Below are 14,221 nucleotides of genomic sequence, written 5' to 3' on the forward strand. Positions count from 1 at the left end.
CCACATTTTTTAAAACAAAAATTATTTTATTTTATTTTATTAAATATGTCAAACCACAAAGTGATTGCTTTCTACGATAATATAGAATTTTTTCATTTGATTTTAGTTTAACTTTAATATTAAACAGAAACTTATGTTAAAAATTAAATAAAGTTGTTTTATTAATGACATGATGTTATTAGCGAACGGTTTAATTATACACTTATTACATAACAATGTAACCAAAACTATATTTTTACCTTAGAAAAAGGCACCGTTCAAGAGGCGATAGAATTCCGGCGATGTTAAAATTACCTGGACCATCGACAAGTGCTGAAGCTGACATGAAAAGCAATTTCTCTTTCAATGGTAAGTCACTAAATAACTTGAACAGATGATGATGAGGTTTCAAAACTTTCAAACAATTTTAACATTTATGATTTTTAAATACAGTTATAACGAGCACGAGCGGACCGACTAAATTTGCTCCTTATAGCCGTTAATCGTTTTGTATCCAAACTAGGTTTTCTAAAAATCTTCAGTATATTTTCAAAATACAAGTAGGTATTACTTATTACAAAAATAATTAGAAATACACAATTTTATTACTCAAATTTATTATTGATGATTATTTTAAAGATTTTGCTTTCATGCTTCTCAATATCCTCTTCAAAACAATCAATGCATTATAACTATCATCACCTGCTTCAAGGCTTCCAAGAAAAATATCACTACCTTGTGCTTACTGTACCTACCGCTTGTAAAATCGCACTTGTCATAAATAACTAGCTTGCTGGATTGTTTTGGTTTTTGCCTGTAAAATTTTACTTGTCACAAACCAGTGATGCACAACCCGCGGCCCCATCCTTGCGGCCCGCATGTCAATTTCATATGACCCACTTGGCTATAGAGAAAAATCTAAATGTTTGGGGTAATTCTTGAAAACCCTGGCTGAGAACATTTTTTTATTTAGTTTTGGTTAAATTACGCTGCATTTCCTAAATGGAACCAAATTTAAAGAACCGGTTTGCATAACACGAAATTCAAATCTTGAATATCACTGTCAACCCGCTACCCCTCAAAGGAAACTAAAAAAAAATCCGCTTGTAGGTCGCGGCCTGTTTGAAAACTAAGCAAAGCAGCCCCTCTGCTGAAAAAGTTGTGCATCACTATCATAAATTTTTCCCCCTGCAGGGATGTAGGTACTCGTAACTAGGAACCTTCATAAACATTTTTATTGGTTTTTAAAACAAAATTGACGACAAGTTGTAATACAAAAGAAGACTTAAAAAGGGACCAATTTTGTGAAGCTCAAATTTCGCATGACTTTCGCAGATTTTATAACAATTTTACATTATGCCCCAGGATAGCAATAGTTCACATAGCCGACAATCTTACACAGGTAGTGGCATAACAATTTGCATCCGTACCTAACGGTATAGATATTAATTATATAAAATAGAATTTTTTCAGACCCAACGTATTCATGTATTCAGAAATTGTGTGCTCGGTATATCAGTGAATCGACCTCGTTATAATAGTCATCAATTTTATGAAGATAAGGCTGAACTAAAATATCATTTTGTAATTGCTCATTATAGCCGTTAACTCGCTATAGCCCTGATCTTTATAACCAAGTTCGAATGTATATTGCATTGAAAACCGTTTTTCCCATTTTCTCTGTATTTTTTTTATTTGGGGTATTAGAGAATTAATTAATTATTAATTAATCAATTTTGTTTAACTTCATTCCGTTAATGCCTTTAATTAACGGAATAGATTATAATAGATTTTCTAAATGTTTGATTGACCATTGAAAATTGTTACAAAATTTTTCTTAACTAATTTCAGGAACAGACAATAGATCTGTGACAGCGTCGCCTAATACTGTAAGACTCACAAAAGAATATGTTATTATTGATTCAGATGACGTTGATGTGCAACCAGTACAGAATGATTCTATCTCAATGTATCAGCAGGTATGAATGATATTTTAAATACATAAAGTTACCCACGTAAACTTGTTGTATTGTTGGTTAGGTACTTAATTTTTTTTTTTTTACATAGTTACGGAGTCCAGTGTTGCTGCATAATTTAAGGACTGGCTCTACAAGAAGTTGGACTGTGAGTGAGGGCTTATTATTGCTGCTGAGGGATACAATATGCATAATGCCAGATGCACTTCTCAATCAGGTAATATATTTATAATGCTACTACATAATAATAACAACAGTTAATTTATATAGCTTAGTTTTGTGATAGTTTACCTCAAGTGCGCAATATCATATATTGTTGGGGTTACCAATTTTGGGACATAAGTGATTGGATTGATCGATAATTAAGGCGTAATGTGAAGTTCCCTTGTGAAATGATAAATTGAGTTATTATTATATCCAATAAATTCAGATATAATTCACTAAGGAAACTGACAATTCTTTTTAATATTAAAACAAAGTTGTTTTTCTTTAGGTGTTTGGGGTAGTGCTTCACAGTGAAATGTTACTGATCCTGGGTAACCACAAGGAGGTATCGGTGCGAACAGGAGTTGTCAGAGTGATCTGCGCTCTAATCCAGAGGTGCTCACTTGAAGAACTGAAACTCCTGGAACAGAGGTGTTACTTCTATCACCTTGCTAATCAAATATCGCAGTACCCAGCATCGTACGACCTCGTGTCCGCCTGTGTGACCCTTATCACTGGGCGGAGAGCGCCTCTTGAAGATCAGCTGGAAGTAAGTAGTTATTTCATTAGCTTTCTGTTTCTTGTATTTTCTTCCTTTGTTTTATTGACATGCATACATCGAGAATAAACCAACAAAGCAGGTCATTCAAATAGCAAAATAAAAATGTATAGCTTTGAATGTTCCTGAAAATCTTCATGATAATTAAAGCCATTTTACAATAATAAGATCACAATTATTGCACCTATTTATACATATTACATAATGTATATGCATATTGCCTATATAGATAGGGGCTTCAGCACGGGTAAAAAAAGCACCCAGTGAGGCTCACATTTTCTCATGATATTTTAAAATATAGTTATCCTATCAAGTAAAAAAAATTATTAATTATTATAAGCAATAATTATTAGTCTGAAAGACAAATATAAATTGAAAAAATCTTCCCAGAAAAAATAAATTTACCTTTAAGAAAAAATATCTTTAGTTTGCTTTCTTATTTATTGGTATTCCTAGAACTCCATTTAGTTTAATTTTTTTTAGTAAAAAGTAAATAAAATTTAATTAAATATGTAAAACTATTCTAACAGTTTGATAATGTCCTTGAACACCAAAACGGCTATCACAGTAATGAAAACTAAAAACATTAAGAACAATATAATAACATGTTCTAAATATTATTGAATTTGATATTTTATTTTAAATGTTAATATTAGTACTCTATCCATAACATTATTTTCATCAGATTGTTGGTAATTAGATTTAACAAATTATGTACAAACGATATGATATTTGTAGAATGAAGCTTGGACAGAAGTAACCGAGAAAGAAATTCTGAAGTCACCTCCATTACTGGCCGTCTTACCCTGCACCCTACATGATATTTCACTTACCCACAATACTACACTGCTGCTGAAGAAAATTATTGAAAAGGTTCGATATGTTATTATTACAAATTGCAGATCATGGGTCTCTATAAAATTGGTTTGGTTAATTTAAGCGGTGCTTATCTGTTTGAAGTCATTTGTTATTTGTTTTTTCAGTCTTGCATCAAGACTTTGAATGAGATTGGAATAGTGGAAGCAATCCTGAGATGCCTGAGAGAAGTGGGAACTATCAGAGACGCCAAGTTCGATGGGAGGGAACTGATTCTTGATGATTTACGCTTTATACTGAATCAAATTGCCCTCAAAACAATAGTGTTTCAACATAATTTGCAGGTACAGTTTTCATGTACAATCGTACATCCATACAGAATTATAATAACTTTATATAATTGTTTATTTATTTGTTAATTATTTTGAAATATTTACCATTCACCATTATGCCGAGGTCACACACATAAGGACAATACAGAAGACAATATAATATTATACTGTTTAAACTCCGTGAACAGTCTAAACATGGGACAATAAAACAATTTGACAGTAGTCCAAATGCGGAACGCTGCAAAAATAGATACACAACAATGCACGTTACGAGCGAGTTTTTAGAAAAAATATTTAGGTCGTTTATACCAATATGTATTGGAATCGTTGGAGCTTGAAGCGACTGGCTATTTTGTCCTACTATCTTATCCAAGCGAGTTTACATACGAACAACGCGGCCAGGCGTGGTGGTAAGACATTGTCCTGTCTTCGAAGAGTGTGTTCACACTAGGATAGTGGATCCAGAGCTAGGACAGTACAATATTGACCTGTCCCCGTGTGAACGATGCATTAGATAAAACACATAGTGACTAATCCTAACATTCATATTAAATGACTGACAACTGATAGATGATTGTCTTATTTTCCAGATGAGAATGGACATCCACTACTTGCTCTGTTACTTAGAGTTGGTGGAGAGGACACAATCCCAGAGCCACTTGGAGGTTTGCCATATTGCCAGTGTGATGCGGGACACCCAGTGCTCACTGTTTGAGTCCGAACTGAACTTTCTAGAAGAGAAATTGAACTCCGTCAATACTACTGCCAACACATCTTCAAGAAACACTTATTATATGTCTTCAGGTGAATATCATGACGTTTGTGGCATTTTATTACCTGTCAAGGGAAACGGTATGTACTGCAATTTTACTGTAAAGCATTAATAACTTTTAAGTAATAGTTAAGAAGAATATTTAAGTAAAACGGTAATGCATGCTGGTGAGTGGTATGCGCTTTTAAGAATGCAATAATTTGTTTTGATAATGGTGGCCAATGAAAAACTTTATTTTTAATAATAATTAGTTTCAACACCATTTGCTCTTTCTGACGAACGACAGTGGCTATAGACAGCAAAAATATTGTCACCTTATTTTTAAAACGTTGTTTGCCGGAGATTTATAAATACGTTTTTTCGCATACTTTACATTAGGGTCATCATTTTAATAATATAATGTAAGAGATACAAAATTTTATAAGTGAAAGGTAATTTTGCGAAGGAGTCGCTCGCTTTTTGGCGGTAATAAAAATTATTTACCGTCCAAGATTTTTAGTTTCATCTTTAAGAAACTTACCAAACAGACTTTTGAGTGTTTAAAATATTTTAAATTGACAGTAGTTTAATTTATTTAAGTAAAATCAAAATGGTGGCCTCTGATAATTTACTCGCAGATTTTCAAGAAAAAAAGTGCTAGTTTATTGTTTATAAAAAAAAATTAAATAAATTTTTAAAAAATCCTTGGACAAGGCACTATTTTTTTATGCTTTCAATAAACTGTATAAATTTTATTCAAATCCATAGAGTGGTTTTTGTATTACAGTGGTTTGAAAACATAGTCCAACAAATATATAACTTGGTCTACAGTAAAAATGAAGTTAAAAAATAAAATAATAAATTTAAAAAATGTCAAATTTTTTCTCTTTAATACTCATTTTTTTCACGCCGCTGACTATCTTTAACCCCTTTAAAGCCGACGTTATATTTAAATATGTATCTTAAAATTAAGTTTTTAATTAAATTAATTCTAGCCCAATCTGATGACAGTTGAACAATGTGATTTTATTATTATTATTATTATTATGTAATCAGCAGGCAGCATTCTGCTGATGCGCTCATATCTGATTTCACAACAAGTTTGACAGTATTTTGTGACCAAAGCAACAGACATTCATTAGTAGACTTAACAATGTATGATTGTTTTCAGCCGTGTCTGGTGGCACCTCAGGGGGTAGTGATTATGAGACGAACCCGAGTAATCCAGATACATTATCACCCAACTCTGTACCTCAGCACCAGGATTATGGCCGCAAACTTTCCAGATCAGAACTCCTCAATAGACATGCTGCTTTACTCAACAGGGCTGCACACTTCTTAATAAACAGAGGTTATTATTTTATTTTAGTTTTTTTTTTCTTGATTTTTCTTACTTGAATCCATAAAAGCTGCCAGCATTGTTTTACAATCATTTGACATGTTTATTTATTTTTCTGATTGATTCTGTTTAGATGCCGACGCAGAGATGTCTTGTAGTGAAATGGCCATGGTTGAACGCGTTTTCATAATCATTATAAGCAGTAAGTTATTTTGCTTTTTACGAAAAATTATTAATTTATGCCTCTTTGAAGACAAATAAATTGAAACTCTTGTTTTCACTATAATTTTACTCTGGCAGTTACAGTCACCTTCATTAAACTTTGAATAAAAAGTATTAACTGTTTTTTTTAGTAATATCAGGAACAAATCAAGGGCTCCGTTCAAAGTGGTGGCACACCCTCAGCAGCAGTGATTGGCATGGAATCCTCTGTGAAATGTTCAGCTGGATTATATCCCCCACCAACAAGCAGATATACCTGAAGAAAATGGCCATCAGGGCTGTGCTCGATGGCCTACCACTTGTGCAGAAAATCATCACGCCCGGTGATCCAAGCAATATGAGAAAGGTACCATTGACACAATTACTAGAAAGTTCTTGATAAATGCTGGTTTCCCTTAAGTTAAGTTGTTCATATGGTTTCATAGAAATAGTTGTCTACCTTACTCTCACAGTGAGGAATAATAATCTAAACGTTACAAAGAGAAAACACCATGCTTTATATTCATAACTAGAAGTTAACCACAGAAGGCTTAAAATGTACACCTCTATGAAACCAAAGGTTTGGTTGCAATTTTAGAAAACTTAATGAAACTTTTTATTAAATATTTTTATATAAAACAACAAAAAATGAGGTGATATGTAGTAATGTTTGTACAGCTAGTTTTAATTAAAAAGGTTTTATTCCTTAAAGCCACTTATTTACAAATCGTAGGTCTTCTTCTCCTAACCAAGAACACCATCCAATGATATAGAATACCAATGGTCATCTGCCCAGCATAGTTCCACTCAAGTGTGGAAATTGTAATGGTAATGTCAGCTGCCTATCTCTTGCTCCTAATGTACCCATTAATCATATTATTTTCATTATATCTTTGTGTGATGCCCATTTTTATGATCTTGGTTGGGGTCCATATTATTTGTACTTCAAATGGTCGTATGAAAAATCTTTAGAATAAATCCACTCTGATTATAACTTCCCACCCCACACATCTTCCCCCTATCCTAATCGGGTCGCATCGCATTGACAAGGCTTCTCCGGGCGTCCCTGTCTTGTGCTACTTCAGTGGCTTCCGTTTATAGACTCAGCCTCTGGTTTTGCTCTCCCGACTACGTCTTGGGCGGCCCGCTGGGCTTCTTCCTTCTGGAATAGAACTTTACATTTATTCCTACCTAAATATGATTCCAGTTGGCAGTGTACCTAACCTGCGCCCTGGAGGTCCTGCCAAATGCAGATCAGGATGAGCAGGAGCTCCACAGGTTTGCCTCTGGCTGGGCCCAGAGCCTCCAGCCCCCAGAGCTCAGCTTGCAGGCAGGGGCCCCCACACTGGGGGAGGCCCGCCACCTGCAGGCCAAGGACTTGGAGAGAAGGCAGAAGAATGAGGCGCTCATGTATAATGCCATACACAAGTATGTAGTATTGGAATTGTTTGATTGGCCATCCTATTAAAATCAAAAGAGACATTTAAAATATTTACTACGTGACTAAAATGTTTGATTCCAATATTGCTGTGCAAGTATTAAATTGTGCAACTTTCACTTTTTTTTGAGAGAGAAAGTTAAAGGATTTTTACTTCTTGAAGTAAAATCCTGTATACATGGATACATAAGCTATCGGCAATGTTTCTATTTACATATCTTAACTATAAATCAGAAAATATGCCACAAAACACTTGAAAGGTCAGCTTTGGGGACTCTTGTGTGGTTTTGCTGATTTTGAAAAAAATTTTTTTAGTATTATACTTATACTTTGTTCAACAGGAGTGTCTTTACTAAAGACGCCCTCGCTACCAAGCTAACAGTGACCGCCATGTCCATCACCCGCCTGGTTGTGGACACCCAGAACGCTGAGAGAAAAGCTTTCCTTGACCATCTGAGGAAGCAGCAAAGCGAGTGTGTGGCTAATGCCCAGAAGTGGCAGAAGCTAGTGGAGCAGCACGCCCACGAGCAAGGACTCTGGTTCATCAGAGAGTCGTATCCCAGGTCCTGGGAGATAGATCCCACGGAGGGACCCGCCAGGATGAGGGTCAGGCTGCGGAGGTGTCACCTCAATATTCCTGAAAAGTTTGTCCAGGAAGGCTTACGGGAAAAGCTACGTAAGTTTTTTGTATTAAAACATAGACAAACATTCCCGTGTTACAAATAATCTAACAGTATTTTATAACTTCTACTACCTAATTATAAACAGAAGACGTTGATTGAGCAATGATGGAGCAATTATCCAGCAGAGGAATTGAATCCACTACGCCTAAGTGGCATCCCGACACATTTTTCACACTGATACACCGGGTCTAACCAGTCAGTTTATCAATGATGATTAATGATTCGACCAGTTGAAAAAGTGTCTGGGTGTCCTGGGTTCAATTCCTCTACTAGCTAAGTCCTTCATCAATGCACATGCAACATTTTCCGCTTATAGATAATGACAGTAGGAGTTTTTAAAATATTGTCAGGTTATTTGTAACCTTGGAATATTTGTCTTTATATATACATATATCAGTATGAATGTTTGTTGGTTTGTCTATAGACTCAAATACTACTGGATCGATTTTGCTGAAAATTTCAAAGTTTGTGCTTCATATTGCCAGGAGTGTTTAGAGAGTGATTTGATAGGTAGAAGAAGTCGGGGACACCCGGGGAAGACTTCGCATTATCTGGAATGAGATACGAAGTCGATATAATGTAGTTTTTTTATAGTAACAATGTGGTATATAGTAGTGAATGGTAGAAAAGTGGATTAAAGGTCAATATAATGTAGTTTTTTAGTAGTGTGGCAGCAGTAGTGAATGATAGAAGTCGGGCACGCCCGAGGAAGATTTGGAACGATCAAGTGAGACAAAAACTTATAAAAAGTTAATTTTTCAATTTTTTAGAATAATATTATCTCTACCTTAAAAATAGACCCAGTTTTCAGGTACACTAGAATTAACAACCTCAAAACATTACTCCAACCCATTCAGTCAATTAGTTTTTTATGAAAAAAATATTAAATAAATCTGTGGTCTATTTAAATATGAAAAGTGCAAAACTGACAGCTCTCCAGAGAACAGTTTAAAACTTTCGATATGCCACTGCCGTGGTGCTCCATTCGATTTAGTTGTTTTCATAGTAAATATTGATTATCATAATAAATGTCTTGTTTGACATTTCAAAACACAAAACATTACTTTCCATGCAATTATCTTGCCGAGTGCAAAAAAATAACGAGTTCAAATATTAAATTTCCATTAAGAATATGATGTGGAATCATCTCCTTTTAGGAATTACAACTAATTCCTGAACACGGTTTGTTATTGATGTGAAAAATATTCGCTCGAACTGTAGTGCTTATTAGATTATTTTTCCTTTCAACCATCATCTTGTTGCCATGTAAAACCATTGGATGATTGCACCGCCCTCCATTTTAGTCTTCTTTATTTAGACAGACCATAACTGAATTTAACATTTTGTTTTGCAGAAAGTACAGAGAAGCCGCAGCCTCTGTCCTTCCTGCTGGAGTGGCCGGATAACCATGTGCAGAGTGGCCTACTGGAGCGCCTTCACCTCAACGAGAGTGTGAGCTATATGGCCCGGGCTATATATGTCACCGTTAAGAATGAGCAACACGGGGAGCTACTGTTAAGTGACAGGTAAGATCTTATGTTAGTAGCTTATTGTCTTATGTCCTATTTTGCATATTTATCATATCTTTGTAGGCGTGCGGGAAAAACCAGGTACTTAACAGTAGTGGAAACATGTTCTGGAATTGAAGTAAATTCTTACATATAGGGTGTCCGGGGTGAAAGTGCAGTAACTTCAGGAGGTGATTCTACATGATGGTAGAAGTAAAAAAGGCAAATAACTTTTTTTGAAATTTCAACTTTTAGACATACTTTTCAGCTACAAACGAAAAATTGCGCCGGCATCTGCGTACTGCATTATTATTGCTTTTGGATCATTTGAAATCGGCCGGCCGATCCTATAACTAACACCCGCTACCTCCCCTTCCCGCGCTATATGACGAGAGGCATCTAGCAGAATTTTAAAAAAAAAACACTTAAATCAACATCGCATACCGACCCTTTGGAATAACAATGTTCTATCTGACAAGCCAAAGCCATGTGAATGTATCCTCTAAAGTAACTTTTTTCAAAGCCCATTATCGCATAACATTACGGTACAAAGTAGTCTGCTATGACAAAACATATCAAAAAGATGTGTCACAAATACAAGCTATTTATTATTAAAAAAGCAACAGTAAAAATACTTTCATGAAAATTAATGCCATTCCTAGGATTAAATAACTATCTTATGGTTATTCCTTATGGTTTTTACAAAACTTCATGCAGCATTTCATCGTTTAATGGTAACAATACCACTTTATAGCTCATAAAGTAACAGTTTGCTCACGCCGAGCGGTTAAATCATACTGGTCTAGTAAGCCACGCTCAACTGTGCCTAGTTGAGTTTGTTTGACGTGATGTGCCCAGTCACTCTAGTGCCATCTCCTCTTCCTTCTTTTCTCCATGGTTATATACCTTATATTCTTAGGAATACATATAATATAAGTACATAAAAACTTTAGCTGTGAATGCTGTTTGTTCCATCAGTATTTCAATGGAAGACGCTCATGAATTTACCAGATGAGAAAGGTGGCAATGAGAATCTTCAAGACTCATTCTTATGTTCAAAGCAAAGCTTTGGAATGCTGTTTGTTCCACCAGTATTTCAATGGAAGATGCTTATGAATTAGCAGATGAGAATGGTGGGAATGAGAATCTTCAAGATTCATTATTGTTTAACGACTTAGCAACTTTTGTATTAACTTCCCTCTTGTGATGAAAGGCTTTAAATCACAGTGAAAGAAAAAACAGATAAACCATAGCTGCAAGAAAATATGCAAATTATTTATGAAAACGGACATGCTAACGACATCTGGCGGAGAAAGAATTGATCCAGCTTGCTTGCAGTAGACTCCTGTAATAGTTGAAATTAAATCAAGGTTCCGGGACGAGAGCAGAGATGTCGTAAAATCGTCTAGGACGACTGGTACTTCCCCTTTCCTAGGCCTATAAATAAATATTGAATTTTGTCAACCAATAGATCTGAACAAAGAGCTATAAAATTTTGAGTAACCAATCAGTGAACGAAGAGGCGTACACCAAATACAGACAAAGGAATGAACTGTGGATCGGGCAATTAAAAAGATAATTAACGACATTTCGATTCTCACAGAAATTAGAGGTGAACGCACTTTAGGGTCAACATCGACTTTCAAGGTGACAAACTCCTGGGAATATTTACAATGACTGAGACATTTATGGGGTATCGAACCGTTGAAATCGAGTGCTTTGAAGATTTTACAAATTGAAAAACACACGCACGAAAATGCAATGGAAAATTTATAAACGTGATAGTATAAAAAAAAGGACGGAAAAGCGAAGGAAAGTTACTGGCGGAATTTCAACTATAGTGCAATTATTTATGATAGAAGGAGGGTGTCATGTTCGATAAAAATCGTACTAAAGAGAGGAGTGAGTGTTGGAAACAATGGAAATTAATCGTTATCAATTTAAGATGAAACGGACATATTGGTAAATCAATCTTGAATGAAAATCTCGCAAAAAAAATACACATTTTAGAAAAGTGCGGCGATCGAATGGAAGGTTAATACAGATATTTTGGACTGCTACGAAGGTCCTAGGGACGTGGAAATCGAGTATCAGAAGAAGACAGTAAAACTAAACATATATCGATAGATTAGATTCAGGAAAAGTAGACATTTTCATGATTATTAGGTTAGATATATATTAGAGTTACCCAATATTACGGAGGGATCGAAACAAGATAAAAGGTTGGCGGTCTCATGTATATTTTGAAGGATAAACAATCGGAATTTGAACATGATTTTTATTTACGTTAAGGTAATAAACGATTGGAAAAGCGATTAACTTTAACGTGGACCTTATGGAAGTATTTAGATTAGACAAAAGAGATTAAAATTAATAGGTTTGAAATTAAACTAAATTTACGAGTCGAGTACCAAAATTTTAAACATAAACAGATGTCAATGCATATGTTTTATGTGAATCCTGGTATGAGAAAGATAGAAAATTGGGCGGAGATTGGGTCAGGCAATAAAAATGACAGATATCCCAGAGTCTAATTAGGTATATCTCCCATGGAAGTGTGGAAAACTATATATTAATTAATAATAGATGAAGTATGAAATTTTCCTGGAGACCACACACATCGGGAAAAGTGGAGAAAAGATAAAAGGAAGGGTAAAGAACGGAGATAAAGAATAATCCAAGTGGAGAAAAGTGGTACAATTCAAATTTATCCGTGAAATAAATAAATACGACTTGGAAAATAATTAGTTATAGAGTTATGAGAAATAACAAAAAAATAAAGAAGAAAATTGTGCAAGAAAACGTCGCGGATAAAAGAAAATCCAAAAGATAAGGAAAAATTCAAATCTGCGGCATTAAGAGAGAAAGTACTGGTGAAAATGGAAAAGCCCATATAAGGGACAATAAAATTGAGTAGAATTTAGACGAATCGAAATTCAAAAATGCGTAGTAAAGATTTCAGCATGGATTTAAACAATTTCGCACGAGATGCATAAAATTGAGATCTATATATATGTTATTGAGGATGGACCTATCGCGAATTGAGAAAAAAAAGGAACACAAAATCATGAGATTTTAACTACATTTTTGTATGAACAGAGGACAAAGGGAGCTTGGGCGATTAACGCAGACTTACCCGATTCGGACCCTATCGACTTAGATTTGTGAGATAAAAACTAACTACCGCCCAGAGCCGGAAAGCAGAACATCTTATGGAAGCACAATCGATATTGATGGGAGGGATGTTCGGATTTACGAGTTGATAGGAGATAGAATTAAGCATCAAGAGAAATTCAGATACGTCTTTTGGAACCTGAGAGGGGTATAAAGGATGGAACACATCAGTCAGGAGAGAGTCGCGCCGAGGGTTTGAAAAGTTGTTACATGGCAGTACTACGTCTATTGGTAAAATTCTAGTGAAATAATCTAAGTGTTAAATTCTGAACAAGTCCCTGGACTTAGAAAGTTTTGTAAAAAGTCTTAAATTCAGTTTCTAAATTCTGAAAACCCCACCAGTGAAGTTTTGTTAAATCAGTTTAATTTGGTTAAACAGTGAAAATAAATATAATTTAAACTCAGTGCTTAAAAGTGTTAAGTGAAGTGCAAAAAGTGAATTGTGAATTAATTAAAAATTTAAAAATAATTATTTCATTCAAAGTGAAAACATTCAAATTAAATTTAAGAATTTGTTATCGTTAATCTAAAGTGAACGTGATCGCGTATTGATATTTAAAAATAGATTATAATTTAACGTCAATTTGGTTAAAATATAATAATAATAGTAATAAATACTTCATCTTAGGTTAAAAGAAACACAAAAACAAAAAAAAAGGATTCGATAATAATAAACGTTTAAATCTTTGTTCTAAAATTAACAGTTAGAAAAAAATTTAATTTATTAATAGTCGAGTAAATTAAAAGTTTGCACAATTTGGAATAAATTTTCTTATCAATTTATATAAAAAGAAATTTAGAATTAATAAATTGTTCAATTAAAATCCATCGTGCGTATAGCGACAGTGTTAAAAGTGTTTGTCGTTTTAACCGGAATTTTAATCATCAGTCTATCATTTCGAAAAAGAATCTGAAACAGCTATCATTCAAAAGCCTAAACTAGAAAGGTGTTATTAAATCAACGGGTTTTCTGGATTAGGATTTCGTTCGGAAGAAAAATTAAATATCAGCTAATTTATACGATTCAAGCGAGAATAAAATATTAAATAGGAATAAATAGTCGAAAAGATTTATTTTGAAATTAGTTGAAAAATACAATTAATTAGGTAGGATTTCTTCATCAAGGTTGTTGTGTACTACCCGACCGGAAATACCTTGACGTGGGTGAGTTTTCCTTTTATAAATAATTTTCAGGTCCCAGGAGACACAGAAGGGCTGTGAAGTGGAAGTATATCAATTGAATATTAAATTAAAACAACAA

General features: G+C 34.3%; 1 protein-coding gene across 4 annotated transcripts in view; it reads left to right on the forward strand.

Moving 5' to 3' along the window:
- Positions 1-14,221, forward strand: part of mv (lysosomal-trafficking regulator mauve) — an 83,365-nt gene that overhangs the window by 48,558 nt on the left and 20,586 nt on the right. For 2 of the 4 annotated variants that reach the window (XM_089635905.1, XM_089635906.1), the window contains 13 exons: positions 245-348; positions 1,831-1,958; positions 2,047-2,172; positions 2,449-2,709; positions 3,457-3,591; positions 3,702-3,878; positions 4,457-4,718; positions 5,789-5,968; positions 6,090-6,158; positions 6,310-6,524; positions 7,365-7,585; positions 7,937-8,271; positions 9,633-9,804. In XM_089635905.1, coding sequence (XP_089492031.1) covers positions 245-348; positions 1,831-1,958; positions 2,047-2,172; positions 2,449-2,709; positions 3,457-3,591; positions 3,702-3,878; positions 4,457-4,718; positions 5,789-5,968; positions 6,090-6,158; positions 6,310-6,524; positions 7,365-7,585; positions 7,937-8,271; positions 9,633-9,804 — 2,385 coding nt within the window. The remainder of the gene's footprint in view (positions 1-244; positions 349-1,830; positions 1,959-2,046; positions 2,173-2,448; positions 2,710-3,456; positions 3,592-3,701; positions 3,879-4,456; positions 4,719-5,788; positions 5,969-6,089; positions 6,159-6,309; positions 6,525-7,364; positions 7,586-7,936; positions 8,272-9,632; positions 9,805-14,221) is intronic. The other 2 variants (XM_089635907.1, XM_089635908.1) reach the window with 2 other exon arrangements.

Source organism: Hesperophylax consimilis, chromosome 9, assembly GCF_061612785.1.
Source record: "Hesperophylax consimilis isolate HC1 chromosome 9, BYU_Hcon_1.0, whole genome shotgun sequence".
In the NCBI taxonomy this organism is placed as follows: domain Eukaryota; kingdom Metazoa; phylum Arthropoda; class Insecta; order Trichoptera; family Limnephilidae; genus Hesperophylax; species Hesperophylax consimilis.